Here is a 23,262-nt window from a genome sequence, read left to right as displayed (position 1 = left end):
TCCTCACACTCACATCCCTGTGCACAGAGACAGGTACCCATGTGCCTCACACCAGCCGGGACACTTTCCTGCACACCTGCAGTTCACGCTATGCCCTCATGCGCATGCCCTGATACCTCCATGCACCCCATGCACGCCCTACACCATGGACACACTCATCCCCATTCCTTGTATATCTCATGCCATGCACACCTCTCTCCCTGTGCACACTCACTCCATGCCCCATGTATTTACTTTCTGCCATGCACACTCACTCCTTACACACCCCACACCATGCACACTCTCTCTATACCCCACGCACATTACCCGTGCCATGCACACTCGCCCCACATGCTCCATACTGTCCCTATGTCCCAACCACACTCAACTCACATGGTTCACACTCACCCACATTGCATACACTTGCCTTGTGCACATTCACCCCACAAGCACTGCACACTCACACCAGGCTGCACAGTCACCTCACACTCCATGCATGCTCATTCTCACCACTCACACTTTCTTCATACTCCACGCACACTCACCCTGCTATGCATACTCACCCCACGCCATGCACCTTCTCTCCATACCTAGTGGGCACTCAACCACACCATGCACACTCACCCATGCAGTGTACACACACCCTGTGCCGCACACACTCCCCCATACTCCTGGACGCTGTGCACACACCCCCACGCCCCACGCACACTCACCCATGCCATGCACAATCATCCCACACCCTGTGCACTCACCAACAGCTGGAGCACGCTCAGGCTGTGCACATTCACCCCACACCTCGTGTATACTTATCCCATGCCATGCACTGACCCGTATTGTGTGCACTCACCCTGTGCCCTGTGCACGCTCCCCTACCCTGCGCACACTCACCCCGTGCCCACAGCATCCCTCTTCCGTGCCCTGCGCATGCTGCCCCACGCTGTGCACACTCCCCCAAGTCCCGGTGGATATCCCCCCACACCATGCACGCTCCCCTCACACCCCACGTACACCACCACCCCCCCGCACACGCTTGCCCCCGAGGCCACGCACACCCGCCTTCACCAGCTCACCCCCCACGCCACGCACGCTCCCCGCACTCACCCACTCCCTGCGCGCACCGCTCCACGCCGCGCACACCCACCGCACACACTTCTCCACGCTGTGCACGCTCAACCCCCAGCCCGTGCCCACTCCCCCGCGCCGTGCCCACTCCCCCTGCTTCCCGTGCGCACTCCCCCACGCCGCCCCTACTCCCCCCCGCACCCCTCTCCTCCCCGTGCGCACCCCCCGCCCCGCGCCCGATCCCCCGCCGGCCGTGCCCGCTCCCCCCGGCCGCCGCTCGCCCCCCCGGCGCCCGCTCCCTCCCCGGCAGGCTGCGTGCGACACGCCGGCTCCCCGCCCCGCTGCCACCCTCTGCCCCGTCCTTCCCCCGCGGGCTCCTGTCTGGACGTGTCGGGACTCGGGCTCCGGGCGCTGAGTAATGCTCGGCGCAGCGCGATCCCAGGCAGAGCCGCCGCCGCTGCCGCTCCGCGCCCAGCGCTCCCGGGGCGCTCCGGCCGCGACCCTGCCCGCTCCGCCGGCGGCCCGGCGACACCGGCGGCAGGGGGCGGCGGGGGGGCCGCGGCTCCCCATGTGCCTGCGGGCCCCGCGGGAGCCGCAGAGCCGCTCGCCCGGCGAGCCCTGCCCAAGCCCGCTGCGGCCCCGGAGCCCCGGGGCGCCCTGGGGAGCGGCGGGGGAGCGCGCCCCGCGGGACGAGGGCCCCCCCGGCCCCCCGGCGCGTCCCGCCATGGGGGGCTGAGCCGGGGGGCTGAGCGCGGCGGGGCGGCTGCGGGCAGGGCGGGGGGCGCGCAGCTATCGCCGGGCTCGGCGGGCGCCGGGGCGGCGGGAGGCGGGGGGGGCATCCCGGGAGGATGGCAGAGCCGCCCCGGCGAGCCGAGCCCCGGCGCGCAGGGAGCCAGTGAGAGGGAGGAGAGGGGAAAACACAAACAAGCAAACAACCCACAACAAACAAAGCGGGCAGAGAGCAGCGCCGAGCCCCGCCGCCCCTGCCCCAAAGGCGCCCGCCCGCCCGCAGCCCGCACAGCCGCTGCCCCAGCGAAGATGCGCCCGGCCCTGGCCCACGGACTCTGCTCGCTGCTGCTCAGCCTCTGGGTACCCAGGTAGGAGCTTCCCCCCACCCCAGCCCCGCCGCCGCCGAGCGCCCCGGCCCTGCGGGGAGGGCGCCGGGAAGCCGCCGCGCCCAGCCCCGCTCCGGGGGCGGGCTGCCAGGGGGGCTCCGGGGTTGCCCCGCCACCCCGACCCGGCCCCGCACGGCTGCGGGCCCCCGCTCACGGCCGCTGTCAGGGCCGCTGCCCGCCCCTCCGCCATCCCCCCGGCCCGGCGGAGCGCCGGCGGGATGCGCGGCTCCCCCCGCTCCGGGAGGTCGTCCCCTTGCCTCCCCGGCCGGAGCCGCCCCGGCGCACGCCCTGTCTGCCTCAGTTTCCCTGCTCTCTTCGGGAGGAGAACGGGCCTCGCTGCCGGGCCCCCCCGCGGAGGCCGGGGGGATGCCGGCGGGGATGCCACTGTCGTGGGGGACGGTGGTCACGGGATGGGTGTCTTTGGGCTCCGCATCCCAGGGGCGCACACCGGGGCGGGGGATCCACCTGCGTCTCTTCCCCGGCTCCACTGATCCTAAAGCCGGGGGGGTAAGAGGGGGCCTCCTGCCTCCCAGAAAACGTCCCCCAACACTCACCACCCCGGTCCATCTCCATCTCCCCCGGGTGGCTGGCAGCTCCCCTCTGCCTGCTCCCAAACTTGTGCGCTGCAGGCAGCCAGGGGTTAACCCTCGTGCTGGTGTGAGTGTGTGGGGGGGTCCCCCGCCCTTCCCCCTCCCTCTAGCCCCTTTAAATATAATTTGTTAACGTTAGGACTTGTATTAATTAAAGCAGCAGCCGCTGCAGCCTGTGACCTGGGGGCTTGTCACCGTGAAATCAAGTTTAAATCCAGATTTCAAGGGGGAAGAGAGCTGGGGGGAGCGTTGTGTCCTCCTAGGGAGGGTGACAGTGACAGCTTCTTGCCAGTCCCTGGTCCCCCTGAGCCCTGGGTGGAGCAAAAGGCAGAAGGACCTGCCCTCCGCTCTCTGGGCCCTAGACAAGGGCCCCTGCCTCAGTTTCCCAGCTGTGCAATGGGGAGAACAACCATAACACCCTCCCCCTGCCCCCCTCCCTAGGATGCCCTGGGAGAAGATGGCAGGCACTGTGGCTGGCTCAGAACAGGCAGGGGACAAAGTCCTTGCAGTGCTTGGGCTAGGAGCTGCTGGGCTTGGGGGTGGTAGTAGCTGTGGACCTGCTTTGCATCTCGTGTCAGCCAGGGCTTGCTTCAACAGCCTGAATGAGTGCAGGAGCCGGGCAGAAGATTGCCCCTCCTGTGTAGGGGCTTTGGAGGGATGCACCCGCTGCCACTCTCCTCTCTGCTTTCCCTCCACCTCAGTTCTCCCTGTTTGAGCCACTGTGGATTTGCACTGGGGCAGACCCACATATCGCTTGTGGAAGTGGTGGGATGGGTATAAACACACTTGGAAAGCTGGAGAAAGCAGTAGCCTGGCCGTGACAGCTCCCCTTCCCCCCTGAGCAAGCTGTAATTCAGCAGGGGCCTTGGGACTGAGCCCCTGAGGTGGGCAAGCGCTTGAGCTGGGGAATTCAGTCCCTCACCCCTGACAGCTGCTTCTGTCCGTGTACTGCACCAGGCTTGCAGGATTTGTGTGAGCAGAAGGGGAGTAAGCCTTCTCCCTGAGAACTGGCTGCTCTGTAAGGCAGCTGCAGTCCATCCTCCAGCATCCTCCAAGTCTCATCTTTGTAATCAAGGTTCAAAAGGCTCCAAGGTCCTTGCTCCTCCTAGGGACCCAGCCCTTGGCTGTCCCAGGGAAGAGGGAGCCTGGCATGGAGAGAGCTCTCAGCAGGGACTGAGCTGTCCTGAGCAAGGAGTGGGGCGGTGCTGAGCTCCTGATGGAGTCTGCTGCAAGATGCAGGATGCTGCTGGGCATCCCGCTGCCTGCTGCTCGCTTTGCAAGTCCTCTGCTTGGACACTGGGGATCCCAGGGTTCTTCAAGACATTCCCTGGAGCTGGGCAAACACTTCCTCCCCTTTCAGCTACCTTTCCGCATCTCTCTGCCCTGTGTACCACCTAGGCACCTCTGTACTGCCTACAGAGTACCTACACAGAGGTACGTAGGCACCTTTCTCTGGACATGCTTTGTTCAACTACACTCTGTCTACCTCCCTGTTTCCTCAGGCAGCATCTCTACTTGTATAAGTACCTGCACCTTACTAAGGACCATGTGCCTCCCCTTGCACCCATCCATCCAATGGTCTCTGTGCTTCTGTGGTGACAGGCATCAGGTCCAGTGGGGCTGGGATGTGACGGTGGAGTTGGGATTGTTGCTGGGAGCTTGAGGATGTTCGGCAGGGTGCTTGGCTCCAGATTTCCCAGCTGAGCTGGCAGGAAAAGGCTGGTCCCTCTGGTTTCCTCCCTTGTGAGGACCAGCAGTGACAGGGGCATATGGGAGATGCAGGGAGGGGATCAGCCAGCAACGCAGATGGAGCTGGACCTGGGATGGGTCTCCTGCTCTGTGGTCTCTGGATTCTCCTGGGGGAAACCTATGCTCTCTGGGGAAGGTGAGCTGGGGCAGTCTGCACTGCATGGCCAGGGCAGGAGATCTCTGGGGGAGCACACAGAGGGGGTGCAGCCCCAGGGGATGCTGGGTGGTAGAGGCAGGAGGGGCAAATTTGGCTGCTGCTGGGTCCAGGCTGCCGGGATGTCCAGGCTGTGCCGATATGGCTGGAGAGGACTGTGGCCCCAGTGCTGCTGGGGCATCTCTGTCTGGCTGAGTTGCCATTGTGCTCAGGTGTTTCCCACCCTTCTGTATTGGCACAGTGTGGGCTGAGGAGCATCTCCCCTCCCCATGTATGTCCCCCGCCAAGCTCTTCCGCCTCCCTGAAGGGAAAGCAAGCAGTTGGCACATTGCTTGCTCTGAGTTCACCGGCTTCCCTTTCTCTCCCAGCTCCTGCTCCAATGAGATCCTGGGACTGAAGCTGCCATCGGAGCCGGTGCTGAACGCCAACACGGTGTGCCTGACCCTGCCAGGTCTGACACGGAGGCAGCTGGAGGTGTGCGTGCGCCACCCTGACGTCACTGCCTCGGCCATCCAGGGCATCCAGATTGCCATCCACGAGTGCCAGCATCAGTTCCGGGACCAGCGCTGGAACTGCTCCAGCCTCGAGACCAAGAACAAGATCCCTTATGAGAGCATCATCTTCAGCAGAGGTAAGGATGGTCTCCCTCCTTTACCTCTTCCTCTGCCCAGCCCTTGCTGTCAGGATCCCTCTTGGGCTCCCCACGGGCCTTTGCACAGCTCTTTTCTGGCCAAGGGCACCAGGCCAGTTCTTCAGCATCCCCATGGATGGAGGCAGACAGAGCTTGAGAAACCCCAGGGTCTGCCAGACCAAGCAGCACTGTGCTGTGGCAAAGCTGGGCTCTTCTCCATGCACCTTTGTACCTATGCTGGCTTCTCCCTGCCCAGCCCCAGCTGTGCTCAAGGCTCCTTCCAAGCCCCACTGCTTTCTGGCACCTTACCCACCCTGTGCAGTAGGCCCATGTTTGGAGCAGTGCCATGGGCGTATAGTACAGGTGGTGGTTCTGAAGGTAGATGCTGCGCTCTGGAATTTGGTTTGGTGGATGCAGCGAGCATCTTGGTTCGTCCCTGCTCTGGGGATGGTATTTCAGTGCATCACAGTGAGCAGAAATGCCCCTAGCTAATGGGACATAGCTCTGCAAACCCATCACCCTGGCGTCCTGCCTTTGTGCCTGCTCCCCAATGCCAGAGCTGAGGGCTCTCTGTTTTATGGGACCCTAGGGCATGGTGGCATGCAGGGGCGGGAAGGTAGGTTGTCCTGGGAGCTCACCTGCCCACAGACCCCCAACCTGTGCTGCTTGGAGGGCTCTCCTAGCTCTCCATAGTCTGCCAAGCCCTGGTGCCAGGGTCTCCACATCTCCCTTGCAGGCATGGCCAGCACTGCCTGTATCGGAGCCTCCCCGGCTGATACTCTTTCCCTCAGAAGCAGACTCTGGGGGTGCAGAGGGGCTTCTCTGCACGGTCCAGATCAGGGTTGTGACCTGATGGGACATTCTGTAGGACTGGAATGTATCTTTTCACCTAAGTATCCTGCTTGAAGCCTGGGCCTCAGTACATTTCTAGAGTGCCTGTTGCCCCAGATTGTGGGCAGGAGAGAATAATATAGTGCCAGTGGCAGGCAGGCAGGGTGCTGAGGGCAGGCAAGGTGCCTGGCAAACACAGTGCTCCTCCAGCTCCTGAAGAAGGTGAAAACTACAAAAGATGCTGCTCACCTACCCACTTTAGGAGTCTCCTAGCCTGGTGCCCAGCAGAGAGATGCCTCTTGTCTCTCCTTCCTGGAACATCCTTCCACATCATGCACCATCTTTCCCTGGGACTGTGAGGAGAGACTGACAGCTTGAGGGTTACGTGCCTTTGAAGGGATGGGGTGGCAGGAGCCTCCAGGCAGCTGTAGCAGGTGGGGAGATGGCTGGATATGAAAGCACAGAAGTGTTTTGGTACTGGGACATCCCTTGTGTCCAGGGCAGATGGGCAAAGCTTCACTGGAGGGGATGCTACCTTGGAACACACTGTGGCATCAGGGCTGTGGTGGGATGGAGCAGCCATGGTCCCTCTGAGCATGCTGGTGCCTGGAGAAGGGCAGTGTCTCTTCCCTCCAGGAGTAGTGCCCAGGTTAGGGCCTGACAGGGAGGGTGGGGACCATCAGCCCTGATAAGCATCGAGGTATTTCCAGGTCCTCTGAGGAATGCAGTTCACTTCTAGTCTCCTCGGGCAGCAGGAGACACTGACTTGCTGGCTCAAGCCTCTCACACACCCAGGTGAGCTTTCTTGCTCTGGGTCCCACCAGGCTGGGTGAGAAGCTGCAGCTGCAGGGAGCATTGACACTCTGCTCCCTGCCTCAGCCCACCAGGCATGGTGGTGGTCAGTGACTTGGAGCTCACTTGTGTCTCAGGTGCCACAGCAGCCCTTCCCGCAGCTGTCCGGGCTGTGACCGATGGCTGTGGGGACTGCTGCAGCCCCTGGACTCTTGCCCCAGTCCTGAGCTCTTGGATATGGCTCAGCCCAGGCTCCCAGCACCAGTGGGATCTCATTTCCTGGGATGGAGACCTAGCACCCAGCACCAGGGAAGGATGGAGGTAGGGCTGGAGCAGCAGAGCAGATGGGCACCTCATGGCACTCCTGTTTTGGCAGCAGAGGGTGCAGGATGAATCCCAAGCACCTAGGCCATCCCTTGCGGTTGCTCGGAGCTGTTCTGGCATGGTTGAGACTGGTGTCCTGGCCTGCTTCCAGCCCACTCGTGACCCTCAATAATGGAGCTGGAGCTCTGAGCTGTGCCTTGCAGCTGTTATGGACACAGCCATCAGAGTTTGCTGGGTGCATCTCCTGAGCCTGGTGCTGGAGGCGAGGCGAGTGGTGGAAGCAAGGGGTGCAGGCTTTGCGCCACAGGCATTAATGCATCTGACCCCCAGGGACCAGGTCTCTGCTCAGCGCCCTGCCTCATCCTTGCTGTGCCTGGGAACACAACGTACTTGTAGGATCGTTGTTTGTAACCCGAAGTGACAGACCCCTTTAATCTTTCATTCCTTTTCCCACTTCTTCTGCCATCAGTTCAGCCGTGCGTGAATCTCACTTTAAATTATTTGTAGCTGGCTTCTCCCTCCTGCTCTCCCCGCTTGGCTCCATTCCCCACCTCCGCCCCGTCCTCCTGCATCTCTTGCATCTTCGCCAGCATGAGCATGAGCCATCTGGGTGCAGCACCAGTACCTGTCCCATGCTCTGCCTGGCATCCAGGCACTTGGTGGAGCCAGGGAAATCATCCCCTGGGAACAGAGCAGGGGACAGTGGCAAATGAATGCCTGTGTTCCCATCCCACTCATCTGATCCTGGAAGTTTGAGTGCAAGCCCTGGGGAACGAGGAATGAGCAAGAAGGCTTCAAATCACACAGGACTAGGAGTCTGGGGTGGCTTCTGTGCAGCATAGCTGGGGACAGGGATGCTGACAGCATCCTGGGCAGAGAACAGACCTGCCAGAGGTAGCAGGGAGATGCAGCCATCCCTGGGATGCAGGGCACAGCATCTACGAGGTACAACAACAGGTTAGCTGAGGACAAACAGAGGGGGTGCGGAGGGATTTACAATCCCTGGTCTCACAGAGCCCCTGGGGTCTTTTGACACCCCCATAGGCTGTGAGTTTTTCAGGTTTGGTCTATTGATGCTGCACCCTAGGGATCTGGGGTGTCTCTTGTACCCCTTGCTGAGACTGTGGTGCCATCTGCATCCCCCATCCTCCTTGGCCCATGTCCCCTCCACATGCATCCAGGCTTGCATTGCCATTGCAAGTTCTTCTCCCATCTTCCCTGGCTTCTCAGCTGGCTGCCTGTGTTCTTGCCACCCTCTTGCCCATTCCCTGGCACTGTCACCCCTGCTAGCACCCTCCAGTCCTGCCCCTGGTCCCATCCCTCTCTGCTGTCCCTCCCTCTCCCTCCATGTGCTGGCCCAGCCAGCAGAGACATCCTTTCCTGGCCCCAGGGGCAGATGTAGGAGGATGGAACAGTGAGGTGGAGGCAGATGGCTGCAGCTGCACCAGCAATAGAGACAGGTCCCTTGCTCCTGCTCCAAGTGTGAACAGCACAATTGTGTCCACCTCGCTGGAGTGGGTGGCCTGCTGCCCGCAGTATGTGATCCTTCCACAACATCTGCGGGCTTCCAGGCACTGTGGCTTGGTTAGGCTGAACTGTGCCTGGGTGCCTGCCAAAAAGAAAGCTGCAGATGGTGATGGGTCACCGAGCCTTTGTCTTTGTCTGGTACACACGCACCCATGGGTGGGTACAATGCCAGCAGGACTGGGACTGTCCGGCTGCTGGGTAGGGGCTGTCTGAAGTGTGGTAAGGGATCCCTCCTCCCTAGGTATTCCTCTTTGCTCATCACAACCCCATCTATATGGAGCTCTGAAAGAAATGGGACTCCCACGGAGGAGCTGGGTGTCTTTGAACCTCGAGGGTGCATGGCTGGAGGGGATGTGGCTCTGGAGTACAATATCCCCCGGTTCCTTTTGCAGCCATTGGAGGGACAGGTGATGCTTGCATGCCCTGTGTCTTCCTTAGAAGGGCTCCCTGGTACCAAGGGGTCTGCATGGCCATGGCCAAACCTTTATTTCTTACAGCAAGGAGGGGGGAGCTCCTTGCAAGGCTGGAAACGCCAGGTGCTGGGACCCAGCCAGCTGTGAACTGGAGCTTGGGGAGGCCTTGCTGTGGGCTGAGGGAAGGCAGGTGCTGTTACAGCCATCCAGGGAGATGCTACCAAGCCCAGGACCCCAGCTCCCAGCTCTGCAGAGCCCCAGCCAAACTCTGGTGCCCGCAGACCACAGCGCCTGGCCCAGTGCAGCTGCAGCTGGGTTGCTGGCAGGGTTTTTGGTACCCCCAGGCAAGCCAAGGGCTTTGCCCACCCAGCCCCGAAGCACACGTGGGTGCTTTGGATGCTTGGCTTCATCCCTGTGAGTGCCCCCATCCCTGGACCTTCCTTCCCCCAGCTGATGAGCGCAAGCGAGACCCTTGGGCCAGGGCATCACTGCCGGAGGTGTGGGGCTGAGGCCAGCTCCCTGCAGCCTGCAGAGCCCCGAGAGCTGCCGGCTTGGAGCACTGTGGGCGGATGGGGAGCAAGGGCTGCCGGCTGCCCCTGGCACGCTCAAGGAGGAGCAGGGAGGCAAGTCGGGATCTGCAGGGAGGCGTTTAGCGCCTGGCGCCGGGCCAGACCCTGGCAGGTTCACCTGCAGTTTAATTAGGGAGAGGGAAGGAGAGGGGGGGGAGCAGGGCCGGGGGAGAGGCGGCGTGTTGGGACTGGCCGTCTCCCCGGGCCTTGCAGGAGGTGGCGGGAGCAGCTCTCCTCCGCCTCACCAGCCAGCAGGGCTGGGGCAATGTGCCCGCAGCTCCTGGCAGCTGCCTCCCACTTCTGGGGGGTACTGCCCATGGCGGTGGCAGCTGAGCATCCCTGGGGTACCCCAGGGTGTGCCCAGACCAGGCTGTCCTACCTGCCTCCTTGATGCCACCCAGGCACCGCAGTGATGGGTGCCAGCAGGGTGTCGCTGCCTGGATGTGATGGCGAGCTGTGGAAGGAAGGCCGTAACTCCAGCTCTCCTCTGTCCCCAGACATGGAGCCCACAGCTCTGCCTGAGCTGGCCTCATTGCCTTCATCCCACGTGGGCATGAGAGATGAAGAAAGTGCCGCATCCATGGCAAAGCCAGCGCCAGCTGGGACTGGGGGTCCTGCTAAATTCCCCCCAGTCTCCTAGGTGCATCTTGACAGGGAAATTTTTCCCCTGCTAAGAAAGCTGCATTGGCATCTGACCTGAGACCAAGATTTCAGATCCATCCTCTGCCCAGCACAGTCCTTTAAGTACACGGCAGGCTGGATGCCGGCGGTGGTGTCAGGGTGGTGTCCTCCATTTCTTCTTCCCTGCAGGATGCAATACTTTGTACCTCCCACAGCTACAACCTCTTCAGCGGTCTCTGGAGGGATCTGGTGATTCAAACATCACCACTGAGGGCTTAGGTGTCTGGGGCAGCTGGAGAGCCTCCCTTCCAAAGGGCTCAGGGCCGGCTGCTGCACGCCATGCTCCGCTGCGGTTCCTGGAAGCTCCCACCCTCACCGAACCCATGAGGCTGGTGGTTGTCGCCTGCAGCCACATTGCTCGCTGTTTTGCTGCAATCCTCTGGGCTCTGGCATGGCTGGGGTAGAGTGAGGAATGTAAACTGAATCTTCAAGCAGAAATGCGCTGGCATGGCTGCTGTGGTCCTGGTGCTGCCCTGGCCCCCTCCTCCCCATTGCTCACAGCTCCCCATGAGGGCAGGTAAGGGAAGGAGGGGAGAAGGCAGGGAGGAGCAGTGGGGCCAGGTGGAGTGATACTGAGTGGGGAAATGGCCAGGGTGGTATGTGGACAAGACTCCCAGAGCGCTGGGATGTCGAGTCCTGGGGACCAGCCCACCTCTGTCTGCAGCCTAGGAGATGGTAGCTCCAGGGACAAGGATCAGTGCCTCAGCCATCAGCTTGCACATGGCTGGAGAGCAGCAGAGGAAAGAGGAGGAGGAGGGCTAGGGCTTGACCCCAGGGGTTTCCCAGCAATGGAGGGCACCAAACGAACCTAGCCTCTTTCCCTGTAAGGAAGCAAGCTTGCTAGACGGACTGGGTGGGGTAGAGCTTCTGTCTGGGCTCCAGAAAGGATTTTAAGGAGATGCCACATAGGAAATTATTTGTTAGGCTGGAGAAATGTGTGAGAAAGAGGCTAACGGAAAGGCAGGGCCGAGGAGAGTGTTGTGCCTGGTGGAGGGTTTGCTGCTGCCATCCCCTGGCACTGGCTGCATGAGGAGCCAGGGATGCCAAGCAAGGTGGCAGTGACAAGTCCCTGCTCTTGAGCTATGCCTGGGTTTGGCTCATGAAGGGCTGGAGCTGGCCCAGGCTGTGGGGATGGAGAACTGATATGGGGAGGATCTGGAGATCCTGGAGACTTTCCTGTGCTGGTTCTCCATCTGACATCATTCACCTGGGGGCTGAAGTTCCCCAGATTTGGGCTGCCCCACTCTAACAGTGATGTGGGTGTGTTGCAGGCGCTGCCTGCCAGCGCTCTCCCCAGGGAGGCTGCACAGTGTACGCACCAGCAGCCCCATTACCTGCCTGCTGAAAAATGTTGTTCAACTTGTGCATGGAAAGAGGCAGGCTGAGAGCAAGCTTGTCCCACACCAAGGGGAAGCTGGGAGAGGCTCCCACTGGCTTTTAAGCAGCGCCTCGTTAATTTTTTAAATGCACCAGTGTCAAATTAACACACAAAAGAGCAGCATGACTTTAAATGCAGGTTTCCGAGCTGCGTTTCATTTCCCTTTAATAAGATCATAGCGTTTGCTCAGCGGGTGGCAGCGAACCACTGCGTGATGGGGAGCATCGCCAAGGACTGGCAACGGCAGCAGAGAGCAGTTGTACTCTCACCTCTCATGACTCTACGGTACAAGCAGGGAGCTGGCAGAGTCCCTGCCCAAGATCTGTGCTTTGGGGTGCTCACCCAAGTCCCCCATTTGTTGGCATGGATCTGCTGGAGAAAAAGACCCAAAACTTTTCAGCTGTGGCAAGGCCAGGGTTGATCAAGCTGCTCTTGTACAACAGTGAGAGAGAGGCTGGTGAACTCCAACTATTTATTTAGTCACGTGTGAAGCCACAGCACGAAATCTGGCTCTCTCTCCTTCCCTCCTTGTGCTGGGGTTGGTCACTGTGCACCAAAGCAAAGGGCACTGCATGCTCTCTGCTTGGCCTGGGAACCACAAATAAAAATATTACTTTGCATTTAAAATGAAATAGAAGTTCCCAGGTAGGGGAGACTTTTCACCTGGCTGCAGCAAAGCCAAGTGGCTCTTGGGGAGCCCCTGCTTGCAGCTCCATGGAGCCACTGCCATGGGACCTGTCCTTGTCCCCATCCGCCCCATCCCCAGCTAATGACACTTGCAAATGTCCTCGTTCCCCAGCGTTTAATGACAACCAGCTGCTGGCCCTGGCAGCGTGCGCTGTGGTCACAGCATGCTCTAACTAACCAGGGATGCTCGATTTTTCCAGTGCAGTATCGCATTTAGAGCTTCTTGCGGGAGCTGGCGGGGCTTGGGGAGGGAAGGGCCATGGGCAGATGTATGTGGCTGGCAGGCAGTGCTGCCTGCTCCTGTTATTGTCTGATCCTGCACCCTGTGGGTAGGCAGAAATGGCCCATTCCCCAGCACAAGTATTCCTCAACCAGCATTCTATTTTATAGTAGGAAACTCTTGAGTGGATGGGGGAGCACATACTGGCCCATTCCTCAGCACAAGTATTCCTCAACCAGCATTCTATTTTATAGTAGGAAACTCTTGAGTGGATGGGGGAGCACATACTGCCTTTCCCATCCGAGCCATAACGCTGATGCCTGAGCAATGCAGTGGCGGCATCTCCCGGGGCAATGTGAGGGCAGGGTGTTGGAGGGAGCTGGGATCCTGGCCAGGACAAGGCTGGGCTTCAGGGCAGCAGTGTGTCCTCGTGGGGATGGGGATGGAGAGCACCAAATGAGGATTAGCTCATGGTCCAGGTGGGAGCTGGTACATCAAGACAAAGCAAGGCACAAACCAAACCTCTGGCTTCCTACACCCTAGCATGATGCTAGGCTCATTCAGCTCCCTGCAGGGGTCACACCACCCAGCCTGAGCCCTGCTCTCTTCTTCCTCACAGGCTTTCGGGAGAGCGCCTTTGCCTATGCCATTGCAGCCGCCGGCGTGGTGCACGCCGTGTCCAACGCCTGTGCCCTTGGCAAGCTGCAGGCCTGTGGCTGCGACCAGAAGCGCCGGGGCGATGAGGAGGCTTTTCGGCGCAAGCTGCATCGTCTCCAGCTGGAGGCCATGAACCGCGGCAAAGGCATGGTGCACGGGGTGCACATGGAGCATATGCCAGCCGAGACCCCTGGCCTCCAGGACTCCTGGGAATGGGGAGGGTGCAGCCCTGATGTGGACTATGGGGAGAAGTTTTCCAAGGATTTCCTCGATTCCCGGGAAACCTACAGGGACATCCACTCCCGCATGAGGCTGCACAACAACCGTGTGGGCCGGCAGGTGAGCGGGGCACCGGACAGGGGGGCAGGGTGATGGTGGTGGGGACAGGGTCACCGGGACGTGCATGGGAGGGCTGCAAGCGGCTCGTGCTGGCTGCAGTGGTACACGCGTGTGAGGCTGGGATTGCCCCTGAGGCACCCCCTCTCCCTGCTTTTGCCCAGAGAAAAGGTGCAGCCCAGCTGCTGAGCATCTCTGCCGGGGAGGGCACCTCTGAGCATTGCTGCTGCCCCCATGCCAAGGGACACTTGCTCAGGCCACTGTCACCTGCCTGTGCTGCAGTGGTGCTACAGGGGTGGCACAGCAATGAGGCCAGCTCCTGCCTCTTAGGGACTGGGTAAACTGGTGTCAGGCAGCTGCACTGGGAGGGAGCTATGGACAAGGAGGAGAAAGGCACAGGCATCTTGAGGACATGGTACAGGCTGTGCAACACCCAGCTGCGGCTCTGCCCCTGGAGAGGGAGCCAGTGTCCCGAGGGGGCAGATGTGAGCGGGACTGAGGCAGGCAGCAGGCGCCTGTACCAGCTGGGAAGTGCGGAGGGAGTGGAGGTGACAGCCCACAGCCTCATCTGCTGGCTCTGAGGGGGTGCTGGAGCCTGTCCAGGCGAGCAGGGCAGCCTCCCCTCTGTTTTCATGATGTCAGGCCTCGTTAAAGGTGCTAATTAGTAGCTCACTCTGTCTGGAAGCTGATGTTTAAAAGCAGCCGGACATTGGAGACAAGAAGCGTGCAGGCAGAAGAGGCTGGGAGAATGGCTTCGTTTCCCTGCCTGCCTTTGTTCCTAGCAGGTGCCAGGGAGACCCCATCCCATGAATTCAGCGGGACATTTGTCCCCAAGGCACCAGTCACATGCTGCCAAGGCAGTGCAGGGGTGTGTGTAGTAGCTGCAGGAATAAGCAATTAAAGATCAGAATTCCACAGGGAGTGTTTCCTTCGGATGGCTCAGATGTTTGGATGTACCTCTTGCTTTGAGCATGTTTAAAGCCAGCTGTGAGATGGGGACGCTGCAGAGCAGGACCTTGATGTGTGCCCTTCCCTGGTGCTGGAGCTGAGCTTTACCACCCCAAAGAAGCTGTCCCAGTTTGGCCAAACTGTAAATGCCTGGGGAAAGCTGAAGCTTTTTGCTTGTTTGGATTTGTTTGCTTGCACATGGTGAAGGCTCGGTCAGCATTAGGCAGCTAAATCCTTCACAAGCTACTCTGCCCCAAGCCAAGCAAGATCCCCCATCCCAATTCTGGATGCAGGGCTTATCCTAGTTCCCCTCCAGCTCTGCGTGACCTAAACCACTGGGACTCGGCAGTGCTCAGAAATTTGGGGTCTATATTGCCCGCTTACCAAGGAAGGTCCCACAGCCCCCTGCAGAAGGAGGGGAAGGTGAGAGAGGAATATTTGCATGTGGGGGATGTCACCACATGGTGCCTGTGGGATCCGGCAACAGCAAAAATGCCTGAGCTCTGCTTGTCCGCAAGGGCAGGCAGGCACAGGACTGGCAATGTTGGCTCTTGGTGTTTTCAGAGACAAGAGCTGGACTGATGGAAGAAGCCTGGAAGCTGGAAGCAGAGGCAGAGGAGGGCCAAAGGGATGAAAGGAGGGAGTGGTACCAGTGCAGGTGGGGAAGCACTGGCTGGAATGGCTGCCCAGCTCAGGGACCCTCTTGAGATGAGGGTGTGAGCCTGTGTGTGGGTCAGGTTGTGATGGTTGTGGGTGCCATGCACTGGAGCAAGGAGGCAATGCTGTGCTTGGTCTGTGCCTGTTGGTGCCATCCTTATTGCCAGAGCTGGACCTGGCCATCCACACTGCCTGGGGATGAGTCCTCCAGCTCCCCACCTGCTCTTTTAGCAATGCCGTGGGTCCCCTGTCCACCCAAGCTCTCCTCACTCCTAGGACTACCTTTCTGCTGTAATAAGGAGCAATCTGCTGGGATTTCCCAGGAAAGTGAGTAGCCGTGCTGGATGCAGCAGCTCTGTGGTCCTCCCCTTCAAGTCCCAAGGCTTGAAACCTTTGAGCAGAGCAGTGATGTGGACACACATGCCACTTGCTGTGCCCTGCCACACACCATCCCTCTCCATGCACTGAGCAGCTGCAGTACCCAGGGCTCTCTAGCATCTCACTGATTCTGAGCATTCTCTCTGCGGTCCCTGTGTGTCCCAAGGGTGCTCTGCACATGGGTGAGCCTGTCTCCTAGCTTAGACCCTGCAATGCCAGGGGGAGGTGGCAATCCCACCAAGAGCCACATGCAGTGACCATGGATTGAGGGTTTCTGTAGTGTAGTGGTTATCACATTCGCCTGATACACGGAAGGTCCCTGGTTCGAAACCAGGCAGAAACATGTTGATTCTTTGCTCTTTTGCAGTCCAACTGTGAAGCTAGGAAGGGGGTTGCAGCTGCAGGGGATGCGCAGCATCCTCGAATGGTGGCAATGGTCATCTTGGTCTTGAGTTGGGTGTCCTGCAACTCTGGGAGGGAGCATGTTCCCCAGCAAAGAGTAGAAGAAGCATGCAAGAGGCTTTGCAGGTCCTCCTAACCAGATCAGAGAGCAAGAGAGGATGAAAGGCAGCCAGGAACTACCCATTACCCTCACAACAAAGACCTACGATAAAGCTCTTATGAGCGTGTCTGGGAGGAGCTGGGAATGTGTGAAAGAAAGCACCAGCAAGTCCGGGCATGTGCCTAACCTGGGTGTCTGTGAGACAGGAGGACGTGGCCGGGTAGGGGTGCGTTGTGCAGATCTGATGGCAAAAGCATGGGGCCGAGGCTTAGACAGGTCCTTCTTGGGTGTCCCAGCTCTATAAGGGTCCTGTCCCTGCTGTGCTGCCCATGCAGGAGGAAGAACTAGCCATCCCTGGGCAGCGATGGGTGTGTGCTTTGGTGCTGGACCTTGGGATGCTCAGTGGTGATGACTTGGGTGATGGAGATGGCACACAGACGCTGCCTTCTCCAGCCCCTGCTGCAGCCAGCTGTAGCCCCAAATAAGCCCCCGTCCAACTGTCATGCCACTGTCCCCTCCATCCTGGTGGTGATCATTCCAGCCACAGCCCTTATATGCAGATTTTCCCTGGTCCAGCTAAGAGAGCAGGGAGGGGATGTGGGAAAGGTTGGGGTCCCAGTGCCAGTGTGTTCCCATGGATGGTGGCAAGGACAAATGTGGTGAGCAGCCAGTGTTCCCAGTCAGCACACCCAGGGCATGGTGGAGAAGCCAGGCAGCTCATTACCTGTGAGGTGGAGGCTGTTCCCGGCAGGAGACGGGACTCTCAGCAGGATGAAAGCCAAGCTCCAGCCCAGCCCAGACCTCTGCTGTGTGCTCCGAGCTCCAGGCGTGTTTTCCTGACCTGCCTGCATTACCATGACTGCTTAGCAACGGGGAGATTTACTCAAAAACAAGAAAACAAGGAGTAAAAACTACCCAACTCCTACGAAAACAGGGCACTCCTCACACACGCATCCCCCCCAGGGAGCAGGCAGGAACAGGCAGCGCGTGTCAGGCGTGAAGCCGGGCAGTCAGGCAGGGCTGGCATTGTGCGATGGGACCTTGCGCAGGGCCACATGCCCCCTGGGCTCCCCTTGAGCCCTGGAGCGTGGCCCTGGATGTGGGCATCAGCCTGCAATAGTCTTTGCAAGCCCCAGCCTGGCTCCCTGTGGGGCTTGGGTCCCCCCATGGGAAGGGAACTTGCTGGAGCCTGTGCAAGCACGTGGGCATGGGGGCATGCGACCCAGCAGGGAATCCCTTTTGGGTCAGAACAGAGGATGGTATAAACTCCCTCTTTCCAGGCTGTTCAGGGATGTGCAGCCATTCTGTGCCCCTGGAGATTGCTGGGCATGAGCTGTTTCCCTTGGCACAGCAACAACAGCATCCCTTGCAGGGGTGGGGGTCATAGGGGGACCCCAGCATGCAGCCTGGGGCCTCAGCAGCACTGCACAGGGAGCCCAAGGTCCTCCTTGCCCCAGCACTGGCCTCTGGCCCCTGCATGAGCTGTGCTCCCTGGCCAGCCCAAACCATGTCCACAGCCCAGCCCACGCACCCTAGTGCTCATGTGGGGTGGGTCTGTAGCACTGGCCTCACTGCAGCCTCCCCAAACCACAAGTCAGGGCTGTGAGCATCTCTGCTCCCTGCTTGAAATTTGGGTGATGGTGGGAGGCAGCACCTCAGCCCCCTGATGCTGTGCACAGGGCTCCTGTGAGAAAGCAAGCAAGAGCTGAAAGTGGAGCTGCTCCCAGGACTCCTGGAGCTGGGGCTTTATGGGAAAGAAAGCTCTGGGGAGGGGAAAGCATCCCTCCCACCTGCCCTGCTTCCAGTGCTCCTGGACACTGAGGTGTGTGGGATATCCCAGCACTGGGGGTTCCCAGTAGGGCTGCAAAGATACAGCCACACCAGCTTTTAACTGGGGTCCATGGTCAGGTTGATGATGCTGGAGCCAAGCAGCAGTGGAAGGTGAGATCCAGGCTCCTCCTCCCTGTGGTCAGGGAGCTCACCCTCTCCTTTAGGTGCTGATCCCTTGCTGGAGTGTAAAAGCCAGTTGGTACTGCCAGGATGGGAAGGAAGAGGGTGGGGTACATGGGTGACACTGGGCACAGCAACAGGGTGAAGCCTCACTGACTTTACTGCGCCGGGGCTCTGAAGGTGCTCATGCCAGCTCTCGGTGTTCCCATAGTGCCAGCCCACAGAGAGCTCCATCTATAATGGCTTCTCCGGTCCCCAAAAAATGTCTCTTCCATGCTAACCCCTCTGTCCTTCCTTCCCCACCCAGGTGGTGATGGACAACATGAGGAGGAAGTGCAAATGCCATGGCACCTCGGGGAGCTGCCAGCTGAAGACGTGCTGGCAGGTGACGCCTGAGTTTCGCCTGGTGGGGTCCCTGCTCAAGGACCGCTTCTACGGGGCCACCCTCATCCGACCTCACAACCGCAATGCCGGGCAACTGGAGCCAGGTCACGCTCGGCATCGCCGCCGGGCCGGCATCAGTGAGCTGGTTTACTTTGAGAAGTCACCTGACTTCTGCGAGCGGGAACCAGCCCTGGACTCCTTGGGCACCCAAGGGCGCCTGTGCAACAAGACCAGCCCGGGCATGGACAACTGCGAGAGCCTGTGCTGCGGCCGTGGGCACAACATCCTGCGGCAGACGCGCAGCGAGCGCTGCAACTGCAAGTTCCACTGGTGCTGCTTTGTAGCCTGCGAGGAGTGTCGCATCACCGAGTGGGTCAGTGTCTGCAAGTAGCTGGGCAGGGATGGGTGCCCACCCCAGGGTGCCAGGGACAAGCATGCCTGCCCATGGTGTGGGAGGGAGACAGGGATCAGCGCTGGGGGTGATATGGAGCCACGGTACCCGCTTCCTTCCACTCTGAGGGGAGCAGGAGAGGAGATGCTCGGCACCCTCCAAAATCAGCACTTTGTCGTCACCTGGGGAGGGCAGGGCTGCCCACTGCCTGCCGCCCACCTGGCCCCACACAGAGCACCAAGGCTCCCGGCCCCGGGGAGCGCATGGCCATGCTGTACAGACCGCCGACACCAGCACTGCTCAGGGGGGCGGAGGGTGGGCATGGGGGTAGGGGAGGACCCGCTGGCACCCAGTGGGACGTGGCAGGGTGGGGTGGGGGAACAGCAGGGCATGGGGAGCCCAGGGTGGGAGGGGAGGGGTAGGACACATGCACTTGGCACTGTGCACACATTCTTCCGGCCACGTGCGAGGCTGTGCTCTGCACAGGATGGGGATGGAGCATCCTGTGGGATGGAGAGGGGACACAGCTCCCTGGGCTGGGGCTCACCTGTGCCAGGGCAGAGCTTGGGCCAGCTTGGGCTGTAGTATTGTGGCCAGAGGGGAGGGTGCCCAGGGCTGTGCTGTGCGTGCCTGTGTTATTGTATGGTAAGTTATTTTCTCATTGTGAATAAAAGTGGATTGGAGACAGCATGGGGTATTTCGGATTGCAGCACCCTGCTATTCCTGCTGCCCAGGGCGCTCTGCTCCTGCAGAGTGCCAGAAGGCTGAAAGGGGACCCTCAGCGCTTCCTACCCACTGGTGCAAGACACTGTCCCCGGTGCTCTGCTGCCATCTCACTAGGAGCTGTTTGCAGACTGGCAGCAGGTGGAGATGCCCCGCAGGCACCCCAGACCTTTGTAAGGTGGCTGCTGGGAGGCTTCTGCCCAGCTGGATGCACTCTGGACCCCATCCATACTGTGGGAATCCTGGCTGTTGGCCCCACGTGGCTGTGCCAGGGCTAGGGGCTGCGCCACTGCCCCCCATGCTCCTGGGGAGGGATGGTGGGGCCAGAGAGCAGCGAGGATGGGCCAGGTGATGAGGGTCTGCAAGCGGCACCTCGCTGCCGTGGCAGGGAGGGCACCCATCTGGCTGCAGCAGCCTGCGGGGGCCAGGCAGTGAATCATGCTGCTGGTATCTGCCGGCTGATAAACTTCCCCGCTCCTCCCACGGCTGCATGCCCCTTGGGGCTACACAAAAAAACATGAATAATAATAAAAAAAAACCAACAAAACCCAAATCGAGGAGGAAAATACCAGGCTGGAAGGAAGCAAGTGCCCTGGGCCCAGTGGGGAGTGGCCTGTGTCCTTGTTTCATAACGTTCCTGCAGGCAGTGGGGAGCTGGGGGAGCTGGGATGGATGCTCTGCCCTTCACCACCCCTGACCCTGGGCTGACTTTGTCCCTCCGGGAGGGACTGGGTGAATGGGGTCCTTGCCCCTGGACCCAGCTGTGTTTTGGGAGCTGAGGAGAAGGGTAGGGTGCTGGAGGCGATGGAGGGAAGCATGGGGGCTCCTGTGACCTTGTGGTACCTGTGTGGGTCTGTCTGTGGAACAGCAGGGCACGTGGCCACCACAGGGGCTGCCAGCATCAAAGACCTGGGGCTGGTGACCTCACAGGGGTGGGATCTCTGCTTGGAGCTCAGGGCACCCAGGCTCACCCTGTGGGGCATGAAAGTGGTGCTGCCTCTGTGGGGCAAGTTTTCTCTGGCAGAGCGTGCTCTAGCAGTTCTTTTTCCCTTCTGAGGTCCTGCTTTTCCATTGCCAATATCCATCCCCAATACCAGGGCCCTTTTTCCAATTCCCCAAGCCCTTTGACTTTCACTCTTTGCTCCAAGCACTAGTTGGAACCCCTGATGTCCCCAGGCCATCCCATCTCTCCCCTCCCTCCCAGGCTGGCCAAACCCATGGGCCCCCAGGGCTGTGCTGCCCAGGGCAGTGGGGCTCTGCACATCCATCATGCTTTGGCACTTTGTAGGTGGCATTGGCTTCCCACCTCCCAGGGGCTGCTTTGCAGGCGCCTGTGATCTCAGGGCTGCCTGGGGTGATGACTGACTCGCGGCCAAGCTCTCCCTGCAATTCACCAGCCCCTTTGCTCCCCTTGTTTGCTAATCCCATGCCACCTGTGCTGCAGCAGCTGGATCCCAGCACATGGCTTCCCTGTCTGGGCAGAGCTGGGGAGGGGAGTGGAGTGGGGACAAAGTGTGTTTGATGATGCAGAGAGAGGATGCAGGGCAGGGCTGTTCTTCCCCTGAAGCACATCTCACATCCCCCACCCAGGGACCAGGCTCTGATCATCCTGGGGCTGCAAAGACTGCAGCTTGCTCTCCCTGTACACACACACACACCCACACACACACCCACCCCATTTTGGGAACATAGCATTGTGAAATGGCACACCAGTAATGCCAGCACAGCCGGGGCAAGACTCCCAACACAGCCTGGCCACTGTGTCCGGCAAGCCACAGTGCCTGATGCTGTTTGGTTCTGCAGAAACCCTGTCTGAGCTTGGGACCCTGGGACATTCAGCAGAAAACATAAAAATATCCCTTGATCTTGGTGGGTCTGCAGGTGGCATGGTCAGGGGTGCAAGTGCTGTGCTGTAGGGGTGCTTTGGGCTGCAGGCAGCATGCTTTGGGTGCAGGCAGCTCCAGGGCACATGCTTCCTGATTGCAGGAGCTCATTCCCTCCCGGGGCCAGCTGGCTCCCAATGCAATACCAGCCTTCAAGATCTGCTCTGTGGCTTCCCTCGCTGAGTGTCTGGGAGCCACAGGCAAGATGCCAGTGTGCCTGTGGTTATGAAAACAGTGTCCTCATGCTTCCCTAACTGGGAAGCAGCCACTGCGTAGCTATCCTAACTACCACACTACTGGGCACAGAGAGCATGCAGGACACCTCCTCTCCCCACAGCCACTGCTGAGCCTCCAGAGCCAGTTGCCAGTGAGGGCTTGGCTCCCCAAGGTCTGGACATCCCAAACCTCTTCTCTTCCATAAGGCTGAGTGCAGCCTCCTTGACCCACAGGTGGGATCTGTCCCAGTCCCACCAGAGTCATGTTTCCTCACATGGAGGGGCTGTCTGAGCCTTCTGAGCTGCTCCAGTCTTGCACCTCTGCACCATTTCTGGTGCACCCTGCGGGGTACCACACACAGAGCTGGGCTGAAATGGGAAGGTTCAAGGTGCTTTACCCAAGAGAGAGGAATGACCATTGGGGTAGAAGTGCCCAGGTAGATGATGGAGGTAGTTTCCAGCAAAGGGTACCAGATTTTCCTAACACTCTTCCATCATCTTCCCGCAGAGGCAAATCAGTAAGTTCCAAAACTAAAAAAGAAATAGCTATTTCTTCACCTGCATGTCACAAAAAGAGCAGTGAAGGCTTCTAAAAACGGCAGCAAGTCCATGTTGGCAAAAATAGGTGGAACTTACTCTAGTTTCATCATATATTTTGACCCAGGCTCTAGAGATTCCTTCATCCCCGAGTGTCCCTGCTGCAGAGGGGACCACCAGCCTGATGGCTTTGTTAGAGTCATGTCAAGTCCGGTGGTTTTCTCAAGGTTTTAACCTCCCAGTCCCAAGGGCAGGAGAGCTTTTTAGCTCCTGCCAGTAAACCAAAAGTAAATTTCACTTCTTGCCCCTGCAGTTGTGGACAGAGATGGGAAAACCTGACCTGAGTGTGACCGCCAAAAAGGCAATAGAGAGACCTGAGCTGACCCAATCGGTTTGCACTTCTGCCAGGTCCGAAGCCAGATGTGTGGCTGTCCAGATATGGATACCCCAGGCTGGTGCTCTCTCAGACCTTGGCCTTGTGCCCATCACGAGACACAGCATGGAAGAGCCAAGGGGACATTGGATTCCCTCCAGCGTGGCAGGTCACTGGGTCCTTTCTCCTCTCACCCAAAGCCCCAGCTAATCTCTTGCTTCTGGAAAGTTCCAGCAAGGGTGGGGAAGGTCTCTGGGGGTGGCAGGGGGGGAGTGTGTGTGTGTGGGGGGGGCTGGGACTTTCCCCAGGAGATCACAGGAGGAACTTTGGCTGCAGGGTGGGGGGAACCGGTGAGGAGTTGCTACATCATGCCCCAATGAGCCGTGAGTAACTCCTCTGGTATTTATTCCCCGCACAGAACAGTCATCAGAGCCAGATCCTGCCTGGGGGAATCGCTACGCAGAAACGCCCAGCCCCATCCAAATTCCATTCCTGCTCCCAGCAGAGCAGACATGAAGCAGAACCATGAGGGGACAGTTCCCTGGTACCCTCCCCGTCCCACCACACTTGCTGGGGTGGCATGAGCATGGCCATGGGCAGGGCTGGCAGTGTTGGCTAGCAGAGCC

At 59.7% G+C, this 23,262-nt stretch overlaps 1 protein-coding gene and 1 non-coding gene across 2 annotated transcripts; both read left to right on the top strand.

The window, feature by feature from the left end:
• Positions 1 to 1,317: 1,317 nt before the first annotated feature.
• On the top strand, positions 1,318 to 19,209 carry WNT10A (Wnt family member 10A). Its single transcript, XM_056349361.1, has 4 exons — positions 1,318 to 2,138; positions 5,018 to 5,280; positions 13,322 to 13,698; positions 18,438 to 19,209. The coding sequence occupies exons 1-4, from the start codon at positions 2,080 to 2,082 to the stop codon at positions 18,903 to 18,905; spliced, it is 1,167 nt and encodes a 388-aa protein (XP_056205336.1). The 5' UTR covers positions 1,318 to 2,079; the 3' UTR covers positions 18,906 to 19,209.
• Positions 15,949 to 16,021, top strand: TRNAI-GAU (transfer RNA isoleucine (anticodon GAU)). The gene has a single exon. It is a non-coding gene; the product is annotated as a tRNA-Ile (tRNA).
• Positions 19,210 to 23,262: the final 4,053 nt, after the last annotated feature.

This window comes from Falco biarmicus, chromosome 8 (genome assembly GCF_023638135.1).
Source record: "Falco biarmicus isolate bFalBia1 chromosome 8, bFalBia1.pri, whole genome shotgun sequence".
In the NCBI taxonomy this organism is placed as follows: domain Eukaryota; kingdom Metazoa; phylum Chordata; class Aves; order Falconiformes; family Falconidae; genus Falco; species Falco biarmicus.
Note: the sequence above shows the minus strand (reverse complement) of the source record. Positions and strands in the feature narration are given on the sequence as shown.